Below are 13,749 nucleotides of genomic sequence, written 5' to 3'. Positions count from 1 at the left end.
AGCTCTCATCCTGTCTGCATATCAAAATTACTTGGGGAGCTTAAAGTCTATGCCTCATTCTTATCCCAGGCCAATTAACTCCTCCAGGTGATTCTAATGTGCAGTCAGGCTTGAGATCCACTGTTGTGTTTTGGCAGTTTCTAACAGCTGTTCTGCCTTTTGGAGGACACAGGTGCTGGGACAGGTGGTGGCTTTGAGTAGTAGCAGATAATCCAAATAATGTGGGAAGAGTTCTGCTTTCTTAACACATGGTTGCCACTTGGCTCAGTGGGTGGTCACTGCTGTGAGCCCAGCTTGCAGGATGAGTCTGTTAATTATAAGTAATTAATGTTCACTTTTAGCCAGAATTAGTGGATATTGTTTATGTTTTAAAAAATTAATGTACAGTTAGGGAATTTAGTTTTTTATTAAAAGTTGTCTAGTGAGAATCAATAAGGGTACAGTGAGATGGCTGGATATAAGATAAATATACCAAAAAAAAAAAAAAGCTGTTAATTTAATTACTGTTAATTTTTTAAGAGTTTAGTGCAAGAATATTGTAGTTATATTCTATATCCAAATATAGAGAAACCAGTAACAACAGAAGCTTTGAAAGAGAGCAGGTATACAAATAAATGGAAATGTAACATGATTCTGGATGGGAAAACCACCACAATTCTAACATTTAATTATAAATTTAGTTTATTCTCAATGAAAATTTCAATAGAATTTGGTAAAATTATTCCAAAAGTTTTGTGATGGAATATTGATGTTAGTAATTGATAAATAGAATAATGAAAAAGGATCCAATCCCATTTAATGTTTATACATTACAAATCAAGAATAATTAAAATATTATTAAGTAATACTATAAGAATTTGATATTATTAAAGACTAATTTGAAATACTACAGGAATAGTCATATCATTGGAAGAAAATAAAGAGCCACCCCATAGAATGTAATGTATGACAGAATAATGAGAGAAATTATATATTTTTTTAAATAAATGGTTTTGAGGAAACTGGTTGGAAGTAAAATCAGTTTATATCCATAGTGTTGTTTGAATTTCTGCCACCCATTCTTGAGCAAAATAATGGGGCAAATGTCTGCAAGAGAAAAGAAAAAGAGAACAAAGTGTTGTCTAGCAATTTAAATTTATAATAGGGTATTTTATTTTATATATCTTCTATATACCTTCTACTTCTGTGGCTGAAGACAGCTAGTTTTAAAACTTGCAGTGATGTGGCCAGGGAAAGAATAATTTAGTCAAAGTTTTCTGGGTTGGCTAAGAACAATGGTGTTTTTCACCTGTACTGTTTTGCACTATTTTATTAGTAATTCTGAATTACTGGTTGATTATTCATTGATGAAATTAATCTAAGCTTGTAGGCAATAAACTTCAGTCCTTTGTTCTTCTGTACCTTTACATTTGTGGTCCCACAGACATTACAGTCTCACTGATTTCAGAAACTTTTTTTTCTAAATGTCTTCTATGTCTTTTTGGGGGGACGATTATGACCATCTAACTTTTAAAATACGTAACAGTATCTGGCATTCTATCTCTAGCCTTTCTGACACAGTACTTAAAATACATATATTTAGCCAGTGTTTCATGAACTCTTGCTTTGTTATTCAGGTTGCGTATCTGTTATCCAAATACCAGTACTTTGTCTGCCCGGTGGAATACCGAAGTGATGTAAACTCCTTTGTTACAGAGTGTGAGCCCTCAGAACTTTTCCAGCTTCAGAGTTATTCACTTCCTCCCTTTCTAAAGACGGTGTTGAGACGGGTAAGAGTAGAAGTTCAAGAGAAATATGGTTAGGGATCCGCCAGTCTAAAGATTAAGCTTCCTTTAAAAGTGGGATTCAGATTTTTTACAAGAAACCAATTTTTGTAGAATTTTTAATTCTGTGATATAGAATTGGTTTTAGTGTCTGCTTATCGACAATATGTTCTATCCTCTTGTGATTTCTCTTTCTTGAACATAGAATGAGTATTACTATTGCAAATCAGTTGTGTACTAGAGGTTTACTTGCCTAACGGCTTAAATACTGATGGTAATTTATCTTGTATTTGTTTTTTTTGTTTTTTTTTTTTTTGTCTTTTTTCCGTGTCCGGCAATGGATTGCAACCCTCAGTGTTGCCCCCGCACCGGACCGGGACCGGCAACGGGATCGCAACCCTCGGTGTTGCCCCCGCGCCTCGCTCAGCCAGTGAGCGGGAACCGGTCTGTATGTGGGATCCGAACCCTCGGCGGGAGCGCCTCCGCGCTTCCCAAGCGGCGCACTAGCGCAGTGCGCCACCGGGACGGCCCCTTGTATTTGTTTTGAAAACATTTTTCAATATTCCTTAGATTTTTACAAATCAAATGGATTAGAATGGGTTTCACATGTTACTGGTATGAACTGACTCAATACTTAATTAAAATTCAATTCAAAGAGCCTTTGATTTTTAGAGGACATTCATTAGTACAGAAAACTGCTACTTCTAAAAATCAGTTTTTGGGGGCTGCTGGATAACTCAGTTGGTTAGAATTCAGCCTTTTAACACCAAGGTCATGGATTCAGATCCCTGTACTGGCCAGCTGCCAAAAATAAATAAATAAATAAAAACCAGTTTTTCTTCCAAAAGCACATTGCTACCATTGAAAGGCGTTTTTGAGGTCTAGCACTCAAGCATGTAGAATACTCTGGATCTGTGTCATCAGGACTGGTGGACAGTTGGTTAAAGTGGTGAATCAAATAGTCTTGTGTGTGTGTTCTTGTGTATGCATGCACATGTGTGTATCTGAAACATTTTATTTTTAACCAAAATTTATAATTTTTGAGAAGCAGGTTGACCAACAAATTATTTCTCTCCTTGAGTATTTAGTTCATGAACTACAATAATTTTTTCAATGTCCAAGCCATCTGTTACCTTCTATAAAACTTTTGATGCTGCCAACCTCTAATTAGGAGCAAGGACTTGTTGCTTTGAGAACAAGTCTAAAAATTGGTGTTCTCAGACATTTTTCTTGAACCACACCTATTATGCACTATCTACAATTTGTAGTTTCAGTTTTTTTAAAGGAGAGCAAGAACTAAGAATTTACAAGATAATTTGCAGAATTCTTCTCAGTTTTTATTATCTCCTCAATTTTAGTAGTCTTCTTGTGTTTCCACAGCATTCAACTTAGTTTTATGAGAAAAGGCCAACTTTTCCCTTATTTCATCATATAAAATTAAATAAAGTGAATAAAATACAAAATTAAAATAAATTATATAATTACAAAAACAAAGAACTACTGGTAAAAAATACAGATTTAGAAATTAACTGATTTTTGGTAAGCCTTCAACTGTTGTAGAAGTTTCTAGAGGAACTACAACGTAGCCTACCAGCTGCAAGGTTTCAGTGTGCCTGATGCCTGTCTGGAGGCTGACAGAAGCACAGAGTGCTGGCTAGTCGAGGACCGTACAGAGAGCTTACAGTACATTTTTCTTTCATGATCCTTAAAGTCTGTGAAATTAACAAAAAAGTGGTATATGCTTTGACTTACTATTTATATCATGGTTCTTAGGTTAGGTGGCATGCTCAGGTACAATTTCAATGCAGTTAACCCCAACCCTCCCTCCCGCCCTTTCTCCTGTTTAGGAAACAGTGAGCTTGTATCCTTTCCAGATACACAGTATTGCGCTTTCAACCTTTGCATCTTTAATTGGCCCATTTGGAGGATTCTTTGCCAGTGGATTCAAAAGAGCTTTCAAAATCAAGGTGTGTGTTTATATTCTTTGTTACATTATTAGAGAACATAATTAAAGAATATAACTTAGTTCAAATTTGGTTCACTGTTGTTCTACATTAAGCCCTAGGCAAAAAAGTTTTATGTCCTATTTGTTTCAGTCTCACAGAAACGCTGCCTGGTTGATTTGGGTATTTGATTTCATTCTTTCTTGTTAGGTTTGGGTCTTGCCATGTTAATACATTTTAAAGTATCATGTCAACTTCTTTTATAGCAATAGCATGTGTCCCTTAATGTTGGGATAGACACAGAATCTTGTTCTACGGGGTGCTCACACAAGAGTCCAGCCATGAATTGTCTGAAGTTCAGTGTTGCCAGTCTCACTTGAAGGGACATGCAGAAGAGCCTTTGATGCAGCTGTCCAATCTGCTAGATCAGGGGTCAGCAAACTCTTTCTGTAAAGGGCAGATACGTTTACTAGGCCTTGGACACCATGCGTTCTATCACAGCTGCTCAACTCTGCTGTCGCAGTGTAAAAAGCCCCTCCATAGACAGTATGTCAGTGAATGGGTGTGGCTGGGTTTTAATAAAACTCCACTTACAAAAACAGGTTATGGGCTGGATTTGGTCTATGGGACATAGTTGGCTGAGCTCTGTCCCAGATACTTAAAATGATCCGTATGTTTTGTTTGAGTTGGATCATCATAAAGGGACACATTATCTCAGCCTCGCTCACATGGCTTCACTAAGTTAAGGTGGAAGGTTGTGCTATCAGGGGTTAGAGAGTAGCTGTGGAAGTTGGGGTGGTCAGGGAAGAGCCTAAGGAGGTAACGTTTGAGCAGAGATCTGAGAAAAGGATGAGTATAAGTCCTGCAGAGAAATCTAAGGAAGAGAGTCCTAGAGAGCACAGAGGAGTGAAGGAGCTTAGTCTGTTTGGAGGACAGCAAGGACAGTGTGGCTGTGGTAGAGAGTATGAGATGAGACTGCAGAGTTTGGTGGGACCAGACCACGTAGGGCCCTAGAGGCCAGGGAAATAAATTAGCTTAGTGAGCACTTGCCATGGGGAAGGTACTATGTTAGGTGGAATGCAGTATAGAAACGTGTACAAGACGTTGTCCCTGTTCTCAAGGTGCTCACCACCTACTAGGTGAGTTAATACATGGCCACAGAGAATTGCAGCAACAGCCATGCCAGGAAGAGTGTCTTGTAAAGGTTGCTAACAGCAGAGTGGAATTGGGTTACTGTGGCTCTCTTAATCTTCAATTAGAGGGGAAAAGAAGGAAGCAAATGGGTTGGCAAAAACTAACCAAAGAATTTTTCAATAATTGTTTTAAACATAGAAATTTTACATTTGGAATGGTATTTTCTTTCATGGTGTCTAATCCAAGGTTTTTTGCTGAACGGTGAAATTGTTTTCGCATGTCTGAAAAGAAGGTGCAATTGCTTTTGCATTTTAGATGTTTTTAGGTTGCCTGAGTGAACTAGAAGAGCAATTAGTCATTTCTATTTTCTGGGCATTCTGATGTATGAATTTATCTGTACAGAGTCATTTTCTGAGGCTTACTACTCATTCCGTCCATCTGGCCATTTAATGGACTGACGTATACCAAATAAGCTAGCTGTCTTGATTTTCTTTTTACCCCAATACTTTAAAAAGGGAAGAAATATTTATTGTACTAGTAAATGTTTATTTCAAAGTAAGAGCTATTAGGATAAACATGAGTCAGAACCAGTTGCACATCTGTCACCGACACTAAAAGAGCTCCCAAGTAGCTTCTGATTAAATAGGATAGGCTATAACAAAATTGGATTCATAATAGCAGATATAATTTTTATTTAGAAAAAGCTTTACTAACTAAAAAAAGTTAGGTCTATATTTAATTAATGTTCCATTAGTATTATTTGAATGTTGTGGGTCAATTCAGAAATCATTCTTGAATGGGTACATACTCAAAAGATGTGCTTTTAATCTGTTGGACATGTTCTAATAAGTTTATATTTAGTAGAAAAACCCAATAGTAAGGTATTTTCCTTACAGAGTCCATGATGCCAAAGAGGCACTTATACATAGGAATTTTATAGCAGGTGATTTTTTGAAAATTTGCTAATTTATTTGTTTGTTTTTAAAGGATTTTGCAAATACCATCCCTGGACATGGTGGGATAATGGACAGATTTGATTGTCAGTATTTGATGGCAACTTTTGTGCATGTGTACATCACAAGTTTTATAAGGTACTACTACATTAAAATTTTTTTTTGTAAGATGATTTTTTTGAGTTCTTTTTTCCATCAACATTAGTTTGAATAAGTTAACTTTCTCTGCCAGTGGTAATCTTGTAACATCAAAGTGAGTGGTGGCCATGGGAATTGTAGCCCTCAGCAGTAGGAGTTAAATTGTAATTGTAATTGTTTTAGAACAATTGTAATTTTTTAAGCTGTTTCAGCAACTTATAAAACAATATTGTATGTCATGGCCATTAACAGGCCCAAGTTAAAGACCCAGCTAATGTGGATGGTACTGGATGTGAAACGTAAGATTTAATTTCTCAGCTGTGGGCATTGCAATGTGAATACTAAAAATTGAAAAGGAGGAGAACATAATTCAGTTCTCTAATAATTGGTCTACTAATAATTGCTTGAGTGCCTATTATATGTTGTAGAATGTTCTAGGCATGGATATAGCAGAGAACAAAACAAACGAAGTCCCTGCCCTCAGAGCTTCTTGTTGAGAGGTTGGAGGGTCAGAAATGGACAATAAACAAGTAAATATGGCTTGTTAGATGGTTGTAATTGCCACGGAGAAAAATGAAACAGGCCAGGTGATTGGGGGTTGGGGGAGGTGCGGGTGTTGCTGTTTTGTGTAGGGTGTTTTATTCTTGCTATTAAACATTAGTGTTTTGGATCTACCCTGAAATACCAGTTTAGAGTATGAAGGCTAACCACATCAACCACATGTTAGCTTTATTTACATGCTCTCTGCAGGGGCTGAGTAGGCAGAACACTTATTAATAGCACTTGAGCCATAGAAAATGTCAGTTTCTTTCATAGAGTTATTTGGAGTGAAACTCATATTTAGAGATCCCTAAATAAACATTTTAAATATATACCCGCAGCGGTGTAAGAATTTTTGTATTAACTTTTATTTTGGGGGAGCTGTCTTGCCTAGAAGTTTATCAATTTCATTCCTTTTTTTCAAAGAATCAGCTTCTGGCTTTGTTAATTTTCTCTATTGTATATTTGTTGTTTATTTCCTCAATTTCCACTCTCTTCATTCCTTTATCTTTTCTAGGTTCGATTTGCTGTTCTTTTTCTAGCTTCTTGAGATAAATGCTTAGATTACTGGTTTTCAGTCTTCTTGCCTAATATATTCATCAAAGACAGCAAATTTTCTCTTAATTACCACTTTGTCCTATGAGTTATGATATTTGTATTTTCATTTTTCAGTTACAAATATCTTCTGATTTCCAGTATTATTCTTTGACACATGGGTTATTAAGACGTATATTGATTAGTTTCCCAACAAATGGAGATTTTTTTCATTCTCCTTCATTTACTGATACTTGCCTTAATTCCACTGTGGTCAGAAAACACAATCTTTATGATTTCATTTCTTAATATTTTTTGAGACTTGTTTTATGGCCCAGGATATCGTCTGTTCTGGAACATGTTCCATGTGCACATGAATCAAACATGCACTCTGCAGTTTTGGGATGTCGTGTTATATTGTCACTTAGGTGAAGTTTAAATCTGTGCTGTTTCTTTTTTTGTTTGTTTCAGTCTGCTTGTTCTATCAGGTGCTAAGAGAGCTTTGTTAAATTCTCCTGTTGTGATTGTAAATTTATCTATTTCTACTTCTGGTTCTGTCAATTTTTGCTTAATATATTTTGAGGTCGTATTAGGTATAGAGAATTTAGGATTATTATATCTCTCTGTTGCATTGGCTCTTTTGTCGTTACATTATATAGTGTCCATTTTACTACTTTCCTTAAAGGATACTCTGTTGGATGTTAGAATAGATCCATCAGCTTTCTTTTGGTTAGTGTTTGCATAGTATTTCTTTGTCTATCATTTTATTTTATTTTTATTTATTTATTTATTTATTTGTCCTCTTTTTTTTTTTTGAGACCGGCCACACTGCGCTCAGCCAGTGAGCGCTGTGAGCGCACTGGTCATCCCTATATAGGATCCAAACCCATGGCAGGAGCGCTGCTGCACTCTCCCGAGTGCGCCACGGGCTTGGCCGTCTATCCTTTTATTTTTAGCATTCCTTTATCCATATATCTAATATGTGTTTCTCTTTTCTCTTCTAACAAGCATATAGCTGACGGGGTTTTTGTGTGTGTGTGTGTGTGTGTGTGTGTTTTCTTTAATAGCCAGTTGACCATCTTTGTCTATTTAAAGGAAATAGTTAACTTATTTGCATATGAATTTTTAAAATATATATTTGGGTATTAGTAATTAGTGGTTTAATTTTTACAGCTCTGTTTTCAGAAGATGGCAGCTTTTTAGGACATTAATTCATACTCTTTTTTAAAAATATCTGCTATTCTCTCAGTAGAGAGAAGTCATGCTGAGCCACATTGTCTACCATTTGAAAGCAAATATTTAGACTATTAGAAATGCAATGAGCATGCCAGGATGCAGCTAGCTGTGAGCACCTGCTGACATAATTTTGCATTTAGCTGAATTTGCTAAAAAGCCTTCCTTTTCTCTGTGGGCCCCCGTTCTGGATTTATGTTATGAAGTTGCTGAATCTTTTGAAAAAGGTAATAAGATAAGATATGCTGTGTCCTGACTTGAATAGACTTTGGCCACGAGAGGCAGATAGCCACAGTTCTTTGGCAGATGAGTTGAGTCAGATACATGGAGGTGACCCATGAGTTGGCTAATCTTGGCCATTATACAATTTCTTAAATATAAGATTTCCAGAGTAACAAGTTCCTCTCCTCACCCTCATTGTGATATCACTGTATAGCAGACGTGCCTTTGTTGCTGGGATTTTCTACTTCATATTATTCTATTTGGACAGTCCTTATTATACATTATAAACTTATTTACCCACGTAAATGGCTTTCTCAGAATTCTGTGCCTTCCCCCATATGTTACTTATGTCTTGCTTTTTCCCATTGGATTTTACATACGACTGTCCATAAAAAGTAACCCATATTCTGCTTTTCCTATTCAAGTGGACTGTAGGAAGTACAAAGAATAAGTATGCATTAAGATTGGATTGCTTATTCTTAATTTGACAAAACAATATTTTAGAAATGTGAATACAGAAATGCAGGTGATCTCCAGTTTATTGATGGGTCGAGGTATAGAGTCCAGGTGGTGGGAAATTGCAGTCCCATGACTGTAGCAGGGTCACTGGAGGGAAAGAGTAGGAGTCGTGTTTGGGAACTCTTTCGACCCATAGTGCTCTGTGGGAGGGTGCAAAGAGAAGGGCTGGAGCCAGGAATGTCGGTGGAGTTTACCCAGAAGGAAGCACTTGAGGGCTCCTGCGCTGGGCTGTTGAGGTGTGTGTTATGGAGCAGGATGTGTGGGTGATGTCACTGCGCAGTAGCTTGGATTCTACCTGCTCTTGTTTCCTCCCTACTCAGACTGCTATGGGAGGTGGGAGAGGAGTAGAGGAGATCTGCTTAAATTTTGTTTCCTATATTGGGGTTTACCTAAGACTTTCTTTGAACAAAGGCTGTGGCACCTATTGTATATCCCAGTGGGGGCTTCAGTGCTAGCCTCAGGAATTTTGTGTTCTGTATCTTGAACATTCATAGTTCCCCAGGGATATTTCTTCAACAAAGTACCTTCCATCGTCTAAAGTTTCTTTGGAGCTAAAAATTTAAATGATGTTTTCATACCCTCTTTTTGGTTTATCCTACATCCACCAGACTCCTTTTCTTACAGGATAATTTTTGTGTCTTGTCCAATCTCAGGATTTGTTATCTATCCCCATCTCTAACTCAGGTTGCCCTCTTGAGAATTTTGAAGAACTCAGATCTACACCCCTAAATTGCCTTGTATTGTTCTTGTGTTTTGTGTTTGCATGTTTTTTTCTCATCTAGACTGTATGCTTCTTAAAGCAGACCTGTTCTCGGTTTTTTCTCCCCTTGATAGAAACGTTGGACATTAAAGTGAGCTCTTACGAAGAGCTGTTTCTATTCTGTAAAGATTGCTGCTTTACATATAAAGAGGGATACATTTCAAATTGGGGGTATGTGCTTCATTTAGCCCTGTTAAAATAGTGTGAACTTTGTCTTCTCTACTTTATCATCAGGGGTCCAAATCCCAGCAAAGTGTTACAGCAGTTGTTGGTGCTTCAACCAGAACAGCAGTTAAATATATATAAAACCCTGAAGACTCATCTCATTGAGAAAGGAATCCTACAGCCCACCTTGAAGGTATAACTGGATCCAGAGAGGCAAGGACTGACGAGAAGGAAATCTGCAGAAAAGCACTGACACATGAATTTTGTAATTGTAAAGAAAAATGGTTGAAAATGCAATAGAGGGAAGTTTTACAGACATGAATGTTTCTTCTCGAAAATTACTGTGAATATTTAACAAACACTTACTTGATCTAAGTTGTGAAATAAGTAGCAAATTGCCAGCAAAATATCCTGTACTTTTTCTAAGGTGTATTTTCTGATTTAAGTCTTTCTCTTTGCTAGTTTCATAATTTAAAAGACTTGTGTTTTTAAGAGTCGAATGCTATAAAGTTAGTAAATTGAGGATGTCTTCAGATTGCACCTGGCAGTGTGCTCTTTTGCACAAATATTTACTTTTGCACTTGGAGCTGCTCTTAATTTTAGCAAAATGTTTTATGTAAGGCACAGTAGGAAGTCAGCTCTCCTGCACTTCCTCCTCTTGTAGTCTCAAGTGTTTTCTGAAGGGCTGAGTTGGATTAAAAAATAAATAAAAAAAGATTGTTTGCCAGGGGAAAATATTCTGTTTTCAGGTGGGTTCCACATTCAGAAGAGGGAGGCTGAAATGTCTGCTTTTATCGGCTCATTTGAAAGAGCAGGCATCACACTCTACTGCTGATGAAATTGTTTGGAAAACACCACCTTGCAAAAACTTTTTGAAAGAAAGCAGAATTCTGCTGTGAAGAACACAATGTATGGTTTTCCACCGATTATCTCAAGAGGACAGTAGCTCCAGAGGCAGCATAAGACAGTGGCATGGGCCACCTCTTGGTTGAGTCTTCTCTCCTTGTTTCCCTGTGAACTGGTTTCCCTAAGTTCTGCAGGCACGAGCACACGGCAAGATCCGTACACAGGGTAGTGAGTCGTGTGGTGGCGAAGCAGAGCAGGTGATGCTCAGCTGAGCCAGAGTCACCCATCCTGGAGGAGGCTCCGCTTGCCTGTGTCCTGGCTGCCTGCCTCCTGGTTTCCAGGGCGTCCCGTGGCAGGGAAGGAGGAGGATCTGCCTGGAGACCCAATCCCAGACCAACTTCCTGGAAGTAGCTAATCTTTGTCTCATTGCTCTTTCGTATCATGTCATAGAATCTGAGGACATCAGCTGATTATTTTTTCTTCCAAGAATGAAAATCAAGCAGGAATGATTCCCACCAAGAACAAAAAGCACACAAATGCCATACCGTTCCTTTGGTGGACTGGATGCTGAAACCAGATGAGAGTAAATTTCTTATCAGTGGACGTGAGTGAGCTCCTCTCGCTGTGTACTCTCTACAGCCGTGTTTATTGTATTGAACAGTTGGCATTAAACCTTCCAAAACTGCCCAGTGCTCTTGGTTAAATGTTCAGAGGAAAGAAATAGATGTATTTTAAAGAATGTTTTGCTAATGAAAAGAGTAAATATTTTTTCTTAAATCAGAAACAAATTTCAATTATTTTATATTCCCATCCCACCACTATACCTAAAATAAAAGATTGTAGACATGCCTGGGTTCCATGGGTGTAACCTGTCACTCGCAGCCTCATCATGTGTACTCTGTGATTTTAGTAGATATAGTTACATTCAGTCCCAGGAGTCTCATTTCTTGGTCTGGCGTGCATTCTGTTGACTCGTCAGCACTGGATGTATTCAGTCAGTGTTACTTCATACTATCCTCCAAAAAAAAGTCTAGAATTGGCATTGGAAATGTTATTAAAGGAGAGAACAATCACTTTTAAAATCAGTCCACCAATGAGTTAACTTTTAACATCTCATGTTTTTATTTGCTTCATTAACAGCTCCAAATGTTGATCACAAAAGAATTGAAATACCAAAGTTTAAAAAATAAGATGAAAATTTTGTGATAGACATTTACATTGAACACTCGGTGGTTTGCACAAGTAAGAAATCCTGGGAGAAACACAGATCCCTCTGCATTTTTATTTAAAGTAATTGGTGAGACATTGCGGTACAGAATTATAAGAGGGCATTACTGAATGTATTATAAAGTCAATGTAATTATAAACAAAATATGAAGCTAGAAATATCTGGAGTCATAGTAATAGCTTTTCTCAAATATACTTTTAGAATTGGGTGTACATTATTCTATATGTAAAAAAATAAATTCTTAATTTTAACAGCTGTAAAGATTGACCTTTTTAGCATACTTTTATAGCATGTATGTTAAAATAGAATATATTTTAGCAAAAGAATGCCGTAAAAATCTGACTTTGATCATTTTTATATTTGCACTGTGAAGAGGGCTTAAATTCCAATGTTGCAATGTGGTGGTGAAAAAATGAAAAACTAGGAACTTCTTTTGCAGTAATGTTCCAAATTTGCCATTCTTGGAGGTACTGTAATGGTACTAACTGTTTGACTTTTTAACTTGTGGTATACAAATGTTTTCTCAATGCTTTCTCCCCTTGTGAGGGTGTGTATACATTTACTCTCTGAGAATAAAAAGACACCACACACCCCCTTTTTTCATTTACAGTATCTCTTCATTTGCACTTTGGTTTGAACAAAGACAGTGTCACCTTGTTCAATGGAAAACAAAATGTAGAAACAGTGTGTCCATACTGTATATGGGTGATAGCTTATGATGTATGTCAATCCATTCACTGAATCTTTTACTGAAACTGAGTTAGGAAAATAAAATTAAAACAAATCGTATTTTGACTTTGTGCCATTTTCTCACTAGAGAAGAAACATTCATTCATTTGACTAGTGTTTACAGAATAGTGAGGGATATACGTAAGTGTCATGTATATTCCATCACCACCGACAGTGACATCGTCAGGGCTGGGGATAAGTTCTGGTGATGAGTAAACATCTGTGTTTATTGAGAGGTGATGTCCTCTTAGTAGAAAGAGCACTGAACGTCTATAGTACTTCCACAGTGTGTCATAGCACATTTATTTTTGTGACTCTGACTAATGTCTGGTCCTCCCTCACTAGAACTGTAGGTTGTTCGGAAGCCTCACGGGGTCCATTTTGCTTGGCCATTGCCTTCCCAGTGTCTGGCCTAAGGCCTGTACTCTGCAGGTGCTCAAGCTTCTGCACCAGTGCATGGGCTTGGAGTCTGAAGACACAAATGTGCACATTGCCACTTGTCTTTTGCACAGCCCCTCCCTCCTACCCCAGAATTTTCATTTTGCATAGTTCTAAGGTGGGTTTCATCATTCCTAGCTAAAAGGGTTGTTTTAAGGATTCAGCAAAAATGCATGTGAAAGTGCCTTGATTTGTATCCATCATAGAGCTAATTAGTAATCCTTAGTTTCCTTCCTTCTTCCTATCTGCTCCTCTCCCATTGCCCACCTGCAGTGGGAAATGACAGGTTGGTAGGACCGAGCAGAAAGGTCACCACTGGTTTGGCCATGTCCTTTATGTGGTGGCTTTAGGTGGTGTTAACGTTGTGTTCACTTCAGCAAACCTGATTAGGTACCATATACCTAGCACTGTGCTTTGTTCCAGCACAAAGAAAAACATTCGAACTATTAGTTCTCTGCCCACTCTCTGAGACAGATAAGAGGTGGATGTTGGTTACAGTGATGACAGACATAGAAACCAGGTGCCCAGGAAAACAGGAGACAATCACCTGACCTCCATTCTAGACCTGCTGGTCCTGAGCATGGGGCACAGCCAGATCTGTCCC

At 37.6% G+C, this 13,749-nt stretch overlaps 1 protein-coding gene across 1 annotated transcript in view; it reads left to right on the top strand.

Annotated features, from left to right (window-relative positions):
* Window positions 1–12,767, top strand: part of CDS1 (CDP-diacylglycerol synthase (phosphatidate cytidylyltransferase) 1) — a gene marked incomplete at its 5' end in the record, with an annotated part of 36,991 nt that extends 24,224 nt beyond the window's left edge. The window contains 4 exons of the mRNA XM_008573986.1: window positions 1,617–1,769; window positions 3,611–3,730; window positions 5,828–5,931; window positions 9,974–12,767. Coding sequence (XP_008572208.1) covers window positions 1,617–1,769; window positions 3,611–3,730; window positions 5,828–5,931; window positions 9,974–10,103 — 507 coding nt within the window. The remainder of the gene's footprint in view (window positions 1–1,616; window positions 1,770–3,610; window positions 3,731–5,827; window positions 5,932–9,973) is intronic.
* Window positions 12,768–13,749: the final 982 nt, after the last annotated feature.

This window comes from Galeopterus variegatus, unplaced genomic scaffold (genome assembly GCF_000696425.1).
Source record: "Galeopterus variegatus unplaced genomic scaffold, G_variegatus-3.0.2 Scaffold980, whole genome shotgun sequence".
Classification (NCBI taxonomy): domain Eukaryota; kingdom Metazoa; phylum Chordata; class Mammalia; order Dermoptera; family Cynocephalidae; genus Galeopterus; species Galeopterus variegatus.
Note: the sequence above shows the minus strand (reverse complement) of the source record. Positions and strands in the feature narration are given on the sequence as shown.